This window comes from Drosophila ananassae, chromosome 3R (assembly GCF_017639315.1).
Source record: "Drosophila ananassae strain 14024-0371.13 chromosome 3R, ASM1763931v2, whole genome shotgun sequence".
NCBI classification, from domain to species: domain Eukaryota; kingdom Metazoa; phylum Arthropoda; class Insecta; order Diptera; family Drosophilidae; genus Drosophila; species Drosophila ananassae.
Window position 1 is genome coordinate 10154325 of NC_057930.1, and position 10758 is coordinate 10165082.

The following is a 10758-nucleotide window of genomic DNA, read 5'->3' on the forward strand; positions in this document are numbered from 1 at the left end:
TGTGTGCCATGGCTTCCATCTCGCCTGCTTCTTTTACACTTGAAAAATTTAGAAAAACGGAAATAGTTGTAATCATTTTAAGGAAGAAGAATTTAGGGAATATTTATAATAATCTGAAAGATAATCGCACTAAAAGATATGCTTCAAAAAAATGTCTACCTTTAGGAAATATTTAACTAAAAATATATTTATTTCTTAACTTATAATTATAATAAATTAGAACTTAATATGAACAGTATTAGATTTAGAAATAGTATAATTAAAGTTCTTGTACCTTTAGATATTAAATCTTAACATATATTTCTTTGAGTGTACCCCTTCCCCTCGAAATATTTGAAATAATAATTCTTCGAGATAAATTACCCAAAAACAGGTGTGTCACTGTGTGTGTGCGCTTCTCTAAATTGCCCTGATGGTGATGCCGGTCCTGCTTCTGATGCTCCTCCCCAGCATCAGCTCCAGCTCCCACTCCCGCTCCTGCTTTTTCTCCTGGCCGTATCCCTGTCCCTGTCCCCATGCGAGACAATGACACAGAGCCACAACTACAACTGCAACAGGCTATCACTCTGCCACTCTGCCATCCTGCAGTCCTGTTCCCATTCGGGCTGGTCCAGCCCCTCTGTCCCTCCGGGCACCCGCCAGATTCCCGGAATCCCAATCCCAAAGCCAGTGGCAGTGCCATTTTGCAGCCTCGTGCACTGGCTGGCAGTCGGTCAGTCGATGGCGGATGGGCTTAAGTGCTCGGCTGGCCCGCTCCGGTTCGTCCTGCGTTTGGCATTTAGCATCAGGAAATTATGCTGACGCTGCCAACTGGCCATGGGTTTGGGAATGGTACTGCCACTGAGATTGGACCCGGGCAATCAGCGACGTCGGCAGATGTGCATGCCCATGTCCACGTTCCATGTCCTTCCTATCTGGGCCCATCTTCAGCTCCTCTATCTTCCCGTATCCGTGTGCAGCGCCTGCGCTCCTCGCACCTCCACTTCTGTCCTCATTAAACACTCGCAAACACACACACAGTGGACCCACTCTAATGAGTTCCAGGACCCGCACGGGGGCATATGTTGTCGTCCATTTTGGTGGCAGGGCACATCCTAGCCGCGTTCCAGTTGATAGCCACCAGCAGTAGGGCCAACCCAGAGGCCCCTGCTCGTCTCTCTCGCACTCGGATTGCTGTGTCACACATCTGGGTGCAAATTATGGCACATTTTAAATAGCACCAAAGTGCACTGCCAGAAAAAAAAGGGGGAAAAGGATATGATAATCTTATTTTGCTATACATGGACTAGAAATGCGCGCCTGCGCAATGATGCCAGAAGTCCTGATAAACTTATTATTTTGGCCTAAGTGCTTAAATTAATTTTTTAAGAAATATTAGATAATCTTTCTTCTTGTGGAAACTGGCAACTAGCACTCGAGAAATGTGTGGCAGCTAGAAAGAGAGCGCGATAATCGCATAAAAGTTTACATTTATGATGCCACAGCAGCCCGGGTGCAATTCTAGGTTCGGATAGGTGCAGCCAACACCCCCATTACCCCTCCCCTGGCTCTCATGGCCCCCCACTTACAAACACTCTGGCATTGCTGCTGCAGCTGCAGGATTCCAGGAGACTCAGTCACAAACACCTCGGCCGTAAAACATTCGGCTGACGGCAGCACACAAAGACTGACGGAGACCAACGGACAGACAGGGGAACGGACAAGCGGACAAACGGACAGACGGACAGCTCTTTGAGAGGACCTTATATGGAGGGAAGGGTCTCGGATCGGATGTTCGTGTTCGGATTCGGGCTCGGTTCTCCACCGCCAGAGGGGTAAATGCGACTGCACCACCAGCACCACCATCACCACTACCACCGCCAGTGCCGCCCCCTTTATGCCAACGGGAACAAAAAGGCGCGAAAATCCATTCGCACATAAAATGCGCCACAGTGTGCATTATTTTAATGTCACTGATAAATCATTTTTATGTCGGTGCTAAATCAAAAGATGGACGAGCAAATGCCGTATTTCAAGCCGGGTGGTTCGGGGTTGCTGGGTGTCACACATGCACCCGGGGAAAAGGTGTGCTCTAGCTCCTGGCTCCCGGCTCCCGGCTCCTGGTTATGGGTTTTGGGTCCACTTCGCCGCCGCCACTGCTGCTACTGCTGCTGCATTCGTCCATTAAAATGCGCTCCGGTGTGTCCAAAACACTACCAGTACCAGTACCAGTAGCAACAGAAGCAGCCTTTGGGCCAGGGACTCCTGGCCCGTCCGTTTATTTATTATTAACACAAAAAAGACCCCGAGGACGAATTGCAATGCTCCTGGTCCTGAAACGAGACTTGGAATGCGCAACTGCCCTGAGTGGCTGCCGCCTGCTCATAATTCGTTGTCCTCATTGGAGGAACAGAGGTTGCCACTGCAGAAATTCATCTGTTTGCGGTTCAAACACGTGCCGGGGCTCGAGAAATAATGTGCACCGGAATCTGCAAGGACTAATGGCCGCACAACATGGTATTTGACTTAGGCCCAGTCCACTGGAAAATGGCCCAAAAAAGTAGGCTAACAAAAATTGCATCTGCAGATATTCATAGAATATGTGGGATAGCTGAAATTGATTAACTTGTTAGCTAAAGTTTTATATAAATTCTTCATTAAAAAACTCTTTATTCAACACTTTATTAAAAATACTATTTTTGGATATATAGCTTAAACAACTCTATCATTGTTTTGCCTGTTAATGTTGGGTTAAAGTGTCAAACTATTGGATTTCATTTACGAACCTATTCACAACTCGTTCCAGGCTGGCCGGCCACAACTAAAAACAATTAAGTTTACCCCAAGTCTTCCAAATTATCCCTGCAACGTAAGTTATATTTGGATTGTGTTGTGTGTCCTTCTAATAAATTAAGAACAGCTGCAGTAAACATGTTTCGCACACTGTCCATCGAGCCGAACAAAATCGAGGACCGCTCCAAGGAAGAGGTCCGTGCCAATCTTGTGGTCTTCGCCGTGACTTGTGCCCTGATTCGATTCATTCCGATTATTGTTAGGAAAATATCCTCATAGCCGTCGTCGGCGATCCAGCTATGAACTCTTGTTATTATGCAATGTCCTGTTAATGTATTAATGTAATCAAACGAAAGCCCCAAAACATGAATTTATTCCAAAACATTCAAATAAAGAAACATTAAGCAAATAATCTGTATAACAAACGATATCACTTAGATCCTCTTCAGTATAATATTATTATTACTTTCCAATTTAAATAAAGTGATGGAAATAAGAGGTCCTGACAGTATTATTGACCGCAAGCGTCTTCCTCGAAGCTGCGGAAAATCCCCCCTCGACAGGCCGATTAACTTCCACTTGACTTTGATTTGAGTGAGCACCAGGACGAGGTCCTGATCCCACTGTTTGCCCAGCGGCTTCGACACCTTCTCCACGGCGGCTGCCTGACAAGGGGAATATAAATCAAATAAACAAACCTCATTAGCATATTATCAGCATCAAATTGTGACGCCGCCCGTCATCTTACGTTCAAGTGAGAAATCTGTCACGAGGCATTAAATCGTCTGCCGCGGCAGACCCCAAAAGCCGCAAGGATACCGGAAGGAGCTCTGGCGATAGAAGGCGGAAGTGGAAACGGAGACGAAGGATATACCTCCTACAACAGGAGGAGATGATTTTCCCGAAATCCGGCACACATAATTATGCGTGTAAACAAGCGTGATGATAGTGCGCTGACGTGTGACGATGATGCTGACTGCCGACGACGCATTGCCCAAAAGGGTTAAGGGCTGATGATGCTGACTTACCTATCCGGACATTCTTGCCACCCCATACCCCATACCCCAGTGCCTGCCACCCGTTCCACCCCTTTCTCGAAATACTCAACTAGTGGAAAACAAATTGCCGAAATTCCTCACGGCCTTCAGCTAGTTGTATAGTTGTTGCTCCCTTTTCTGGCTGCTGGCTTCTGGCTGCTGATTTATTCGCGTTGTGTTGGCAACAATTAGAAAAGTTACCGCAGGATGTGCGCACACAACACCCAAGAAGGAGTGTTGTCTGCTCCTGTCAGGTCTGGCCCGGATTCAGGGATCTCGTAGCTGTGCGTTTTAATTTGACGAAAGACTGATGACATCTCATTAATATTCATTGCCGCTGCCGTTGCTGCAAGGCGCTTCTGGGATTTTGTGGCCATATATCCTGTTTATGCGGGAGTTTATTCATTGCCTTCGTTGCCGTCCTGACTGTTGCTCCCTGTTGTTGCCCCACTATCAAGATGGATGGTGGATGTCTCGATGTCCTGATTCTAATGAGGCGTTAAATGTTACTTTTTTCTTCGAATCACAAAAGGGTAAACACTGGTTGAGGTGTTGAGTGGGTAAATTATTGGTTCGAAATCTCAGGAAGTGGGTTTTGAAAGGATTTCGGAGAGTTCCTACAGGGATTAGCAGTCATACTCTTCCCGAACTGCCTCACAAGCTCCACAGTTAATATCTTCTTGTGAAAATTCCGCCCCGAAATGTATCAACATCTTAACGATCCTTGTCGTACCTTTTACATTAAACGTATTTAAGTATTTAACATATTTAAATTACAACCGTTGTTATCCACTCTTGTTCGGGAGTTTATCGTCCAGCCCCACACGACCATAAGTATTTCAAATTAATGGCGACACTTCAAAATAATTATGAAGCACATGGCACCCACAAAACAGGAAGAGGATTGGACCTTCACCCCGGAAAGGGCCCTGGATGCTTTGTCTGTTATGTGTGCTTACCTCTGGCACTTTTAAGATGCTGCCGTGACATATTTATGAAGTTCAATTATCATAAAATGCAAATGAAATCGTCATGGCCCGGAAAACGTCAACCTGAGCGGCCTTAGGGGACGCAAAAGTCCTTGCCTCCAATAAAACAAACCGAAGAGACGCCGCCTAACCCCAGACCCGGAGACATGGCCAAAATTAAGCAATTTACTTGCGATATCCGCCAGCGAAGAGACCGCCGCCCCCTTTGACCCGAGATGGAGTTGGATGCAGGGGCCATCCGGCTGGGGCAACTGGGCGCGAGAAGACAACAATGTCAGTGTCAGGATGGGACATAGTCTCCGGGTTCTCGGGGGCTCTACTTCAGCGGAATTTTATCTGTCGGCTGGCGCTATTAAAAGAAATTACGCTCAAAACTAAATTGCGGGCAGGGGCCAAAGGAAAAGGTGAGCGAATGTAACCAGGAGGCGATTGTTACACTCAGAAAATAGTTTTTTAATAAATGTAAGATATATACTTAAATCTTAATATTTTTCTAACTATATGGTATATATTTTCATGACAATAAAATATTAATGTTTTTTGATATATTTAATTTAAGGTTTTGAGTTTCCCAAAATATTCTCAGTGTATCTGGGGGGTACTGGCATTGAGGGGACCTCTTCCTGCATTGAAATGAGAAACGATTATGTTTGGGCCCGCGACCCGGGCATAAAGAAATGCCAAAGAACAAGAGGAAAACTTTTTAACTTGTTTGCCATGTTGCTATTTACAAGTCCTGTGGGACAGGACCTCCCCCCCTCCCCCTTTGACAATCTGCCTGCTGCCGCCAGGTAACTCCATTGCCGCATTGCGCTGATGTTTGCGTTTTTCGCGCTGTTTTCCACTTTCTTTGTTTGCGGCTTCAGCATTTGTCTCTTTCGTCTCTCGTCTACTTCTCGTGTCTCACTTGTCGCCTGCTGTTCTGTTTTGGTTTCTCAAGTTCCCCTAATATGTTTCCGTTAGTTTTTGGGGTTTTTTTCCAGGTTGGAATGGGGGGGGACTGCAGATTGCCCCAACCGTTATGGTAATTTAGTGACGCAATTTTGTGGAAATTGATGCTGTTGCCCCATTCTTTTGACCATGGCCTGAGGGAATTGTCTTTGTCTAATTTTCATGCAAAAAACATGCATTTTAAAACCCATTAGGTGAAGTTTTCTTTTATTTTGTTTCGAAGGACATCAATTTTTGGCAGGTAATGAGACAATTTAAGAGGGGTCAATAAATGATAGCAAGATCTCCAAATTATAGGGAAGTACTGTTGTTCAAAAACATTTTCAATATTAAAATTTATATTATTTAATAAAATAATCAAATAATCCTCAAATAAAATGTGTCCGAAGAATAGTTTTGAAAACTGTGTCATTACGGTAATTTTTTGTCATTCAACAACACTAGTCTCTCTCAGTAACAGTCTGGCAACAGCAGACTGAGCTTCGATAAAAAAGTTTAAAGAATTTTTCTTGTTGGCCTGAAAAAGTAGGATTAATGGAGGAAAAACAAGCTAAGGACGAGTCCTTTAGCCCCGTTTGCAACGTAGAGGATTGTTCAAGGTATGTATGTTGTTAGATTCAGTTAAAACGGGTAAAATATTAACTTATTACACTACTGGTAGTCGAAATTCAATTGAAAACTCTCCGCCTACGGAGGACTCTAATGAAATTTTTAAACAATCAGTTTTTGCATTCAAACCATTTGAACATTCTTTACATGGCTTAACGGATTTCAGTTCCTTGGAAGCTTCCTCCCTAGATGATCAAAAAGATGTGCCTTCAATTCCGCTTCCCGTGGACGAAACCGCCAAAAGTTTAGTTATCGGAATAGTCGAAGAGGTGATCTGCCTAACTACTACAACTATGAAAGGAAACGAAGCTGACAATGCAGACATCCCAGAACCAAAGCTTTCACCTGATAACCCCGATCTTCAGCCGGAAGAAAACAGCAACGGGAAGAAAGCAGTCGTTGGAGAAATAGAGGAACTAAACCGCTCTTTTTCAGAGAAAGTTGATTCTCAGCCAAAAGAAAGCAACATTGCAGAACTCCTGGAACCAAAGCTTTCTTTTAATGAAAACCCTGAAGCTCCGCCTGAAGAAGAGAATGAAAAGAAAGCTGACATTTCAAACCCTGAATGTTCGCCTACTAAAACAGACAACTTGGGAAATGAATCTCTTGATGAAACTGCCTTTTCTAAGGACCTTCTTAGTTCTACGATTTTGAAAGAGAAGGAAAATGACATGTCAGACACTACTTTAACTCCAGAAAAAACTGCGAATAAGCCTGAAGAAAGCTTCGAAAAAGCCGAACAGAATGAACTCCTCGAATCTGGTGAACTGCAAGATTCCACCTTGGAACCTGGACAACTGTCTGATAAAACAATTATAGCTTCAAAGGGGTCTGACCTAGAGGACGGCGAAGTGTCCGGGGGAGATGATGATGTTAAATCCAATCCCACTGATGTATTTCAAGCCGATGTGCCGATTTGTCGCTTCTATGTGCGCAGTGCCTGTACTTGGGGCAGAAATTGTCGTTTTCGGCATCCGGAACCCACTCCTAAGGGCAAATATCAGATGTTTGAAAATAAGGTGCTGCCTGTCGCTACCTCCGCTCCTCTGCCACCAAGTGAGTTCCAAAAAAAAAAGTATAAATTTTTAGTTTAATGTCGATATTTTATTTTTAGCGTGGTCTGGTTTTATACCGCCAAGTGTGGATCCTTACCAGCCGGAGAGATTAGCTAGGCCACGACAAACAACTCCATCTCCGTACTGTCTCAATGATATGGATACGGATCCCTATTACTCACATAATCAAATAGAAGTCCACGAACGAGCTCCTCTTCTGCCAACACCCACCTTTACTTATGTCGCTCCACCGCAAAAGATTCTTCATTATCCTGTTGAAATGGAGCGGTCTATTCGAAGAGAGCCAGCACCGCCACCACCGCCTCCACCGCCACCGCCCAAACAGAGGCCGGTGGTTTGGGAAAGCCGACACAGCAGCAGTTCTCCATCTTCAACCACTCTGCAGGAGTCGCCCACGAGCAGCAGCTCTCTCCTGATTTCACCGCCTCGTTGCTTGCATTCCGCAAGACGGCCCAGTGTTATTCGAAAACCCTCGCCGTACCGTCGCACCATTCGCCCAGAGCCGAAAAGACGCCGTCTCAGTTCTAGCTCCTCGAGTTCGAGTACCACAACCGATTCTGGTAGCTCCAACACTTCAAGGGAGATAAAGTCGAAAGAATCGAGAAAGAGACGATCCAATAATTCGACTTCTCGACATCGTGAAAGGCACAGTTCTCGGACTCCAGTCCACACTTCATCGAAAAGGGCCACACCCGGTGCTCCAAAGAAATCGCGTCTGGAGGACGAAAAGTCTGAGAGTGCCAAAAAGAAGCAAAGTCGTCAGGAGTATCTGCTGATGAAGCTGCTGAAAGTTGAGAAGCAAATTGCTAAGAAAAAGGAGCAGAACCGCACATTGAAATCGAGCTTAAATAAGTTCTAAGAACATTTATTATAAGAATCGTTAATCTAATTTTCATATCGTTAGAAGAGTTACAATTTTTTCATCATTTCTTCAAATTAATTAACTTTCTGTTGATTTACTTTTATTATCACATTTAAAATTCACTAAAATGATATTTTTTGACAAAAAAAAACATAAATAAACATCTTACATTTATAAACCTTTTTTGTTATAAACCTTGTGATCCAATCATATCCCGTAAGAGTAACACTCTTTCAGCCTTCAGGAATTGATAAACTCGGTTCTTGTAAACACCCATGTAGCTACATTCGGGCGAGGTAAACAGCCAGGTGACTGCGGAGGCATAGTCATAAACCACCAGGACCACGCCCAATAGAATGCACACCAACTCTGGGCTCACAAAAAGCATGAGCAAGTGGATGCATCTAGAGCCCCAGCTCCAGCAGGGTGAGTGTGCATATAAATGGGTATGTGTTTGTGTGCAGTCCCTGCTAATATCCTTGTTAATATTATTAAACATTATTTATGGATTTGTTTAATTTGTATTTAGTAACGCTTCGCCAGCCAACTCCGGCTACGTGATTCCCAACATCGCCACTGCCGCTCCACCATCCTCCGGGGGAAAACTTAAGATCTGCGGTCGTCTGGCTTGCCTTTGCCGCCTCCGCTGCCAGCTGAGCCAAATGTCCGCCACATCCTCGCCCACCCATCCTCGCCATGCCCTCGACTGTGCCTCGTCGCCGCCCTGGTGGAACAATTACATGGTTTTGCCTAATGAATTTATCTGCTCATCAGCATCTCCGCAGACTTGCATGCATGGCCATAGCCTGTGCACCGCCCAGGATACGAGTGTTTGGGGGTGAGTGGATGGGGTGGATGGGGTGCGCCGAAGAGAGTGGGTGGTTGCCGGCTGGCATCACAGTAAATATTATGTAGATTTCCTAACTCGAATTATGTTCATTTGCCGGCATTTTGCGTGTTGTTATCCCACAGTGCCTCAAGGAGAGTTTCTTCCTTGGCTGGAAGTTTATGAAAAACTAGTAGTCGGAATTGTCTCCAGTTGGTAGTTTATAAACAATATTATATACAATATTAATACTTGATTATTGTTTTTTTATTATTAAATTAAAAAATTATTCATCATCTTTACTATTTAATTCGTCCCTCAGCAAATTAATTTCATCATTTAAATAAAGAAATACCACAACCAAGGCTATTATTATCATTTGAAGGAAAACAAGCTGAAATGCAATATAAATTATAAAAAAAAAACACTATTAATTAAATAACATACCAGACTAAAGTGGGTAATATCAAAACGCCATATAGAATGAAATTTTGATTGAAATTTCTTGGAAAGTATAACTTTGATGTCCTTTACAAAAGAACGCATTTTCTTCGGCAAAGCACTTCGCGGGGACAAAGTCATATCCAAAGATTTCACAAAGCTTAAACGCTGGAAAGTATTTATTTAAGAAATAAATAAAATAAAATGTTATATAGTTATATACCTTATTTTCCATCATAAACTGAACAAACAATAGGCATATGTAATCACAGGCTATGCAGGCATAGATGGAAGCATTTGCGGCATAGAATATTCTTTGTTTGCGATCCTCGAAGAGGACATGCCAAGTATTTCGGTAGTAAATAAAGGAATATATACCACCCAAAAGGCAGTTAAAGTTCAGACCGAATAGGAAAATCAGTGAGTGCTGAAGGGCCTTGAAAATGTAATTAAATCTGGCGCCAAGTATCTCCAATCTTCTCCGGAGGCTTTCCAGATAATCCAGACTCGTGTTACTCGCAGAAACTGTGAAGGAGGTGGAAGCCAAGTTGGGTTCCTCTTTAGTCAGATTAGCACTTAACACTTCTTCTATGTTCTTCTGGAGATGCTCCATCTGCCCACGAGTTAACCAGGCCAAAATGGTATATAACCTCACAGATCCCGCCAATATCCAGTGGGGCATGAACAGAGCCACTCCGATCATGGCATCCTGGAGTGGAGGCAGCTCGAACTTCATTTCGAAGGCTATATAGAACCCGAAACAGGAAAGGACACCAAACGTAGAAGTCAGCATTGCGTAGGCTATGACCTCATCTTTGCTAATTCCATTATTATTGCGAGGAAGTGATTCCACGAGGGAGTTAATGGCTCCAATAGCCTTAAACGAGGAGTAAACGGCGTAGGCCAGTGCCTTCACTCCCAAGAGCAGCTGCATTCTGGTTAGTCCAAATAGGAATGGCGATACATCGTGGAGGAGATTCAAAAGCGAAGATTTTGGATTAAAATGCTGTGAAAAACAACCGGCATAGACACAACCCAGAACAAAGATGTTAACCGCTCCTGGCAAGGACAACACGAATCTCTGTGACTTGATATCGAACCAATATATTTGGTAACCGGTTAGTAATAGAACCACATTCGTACACCTCAGCACCCGCGAGTTTTCCATCGTTTTTAACGCTTTGACAGCCGAACT

At 44.0% G+C, this 10758-nt stretch overlaps 3 protein-coding genes across 4 annotated transcripts; 2 read left to right on the forward strand and 1 right to left on the reverse strand.

Moving 5' to 3' along the window:
- The first annotated feature begins 2692 nt into the window (after nucleotides 1-2692).
- LOC26513694 lies at nucleotides 2693-3184 on the forward strand. Its single transcript, XM_014905135.3, has 2 exons — nucleotides 2693-2848; nucleotides 2900-3184. The coding sequence occupies exon 2, from the start codon at nucleotides 2911-2913 to the stop codon at nucleotides 3049-3051; it is 141 nt and encodes a 46-aa protein (XP_014760621.1). The 5' UTR covers nucleotides 2693-2848; nucleotides 2900-2910; the 3' UTR covers nucleotides 3052-3184.
- A 3014-nt stretch (nucleotides 3185-6198) lies between these two features.
- LOC6506403 (general transcriptional corepressor trfA) lies at nucleotides 6199-8467 on the forward strand. Of its 2 annotated transcripts, none has more exons than XM_014905064.3 (3): nucleotides 6199-6348; nucleotides 6411-7414; nucleotides 7473-8467. In XM_014905064.3, the coding sequence occupies exons 1-3, from the start codon at nucleotides 6284-6286 to the stop codon at nucleotides 8291-8293; spliced, it is 1890 nt and encodes a 629-aa protein (XP_014760550.1). In that variant the 5' UTR covers nucleotides 6199-6283; the 3' UTR covers nucleotides 8294-8467. The 2 variants fall into 2 exon arrangements, with proteins under 2 accessions (XP_014760550.1, XP_001965164.2); XM_001965128.4 differs by having other exon boundaries at nucleotides 6525-7414.
- A 704-nt stretch (nucleotides 8468-9171) lies between these two features.
- Nucleotides 9172-10758, reverse strand: LOC6504197. The gene is made up of 3 exons (XM_001965129.4): nucleotides 9787-10758; nucleotides 9570-9731; nucleotides 9172-9516 (listed from the first exon to the last, which is right to left on the reverse strand). The coding sequence occupies exons 1-3, from the start codon at nucleotides 10729-10731 to the stop codon at nucleotides 9409-9411; spliced, it is 1215 nt and encodes a 404-aa protein (XP_001965165.2). The 5' UTR covers nucleotides 10732-10758; the 3' UTR covers nucleotides 9172-9408.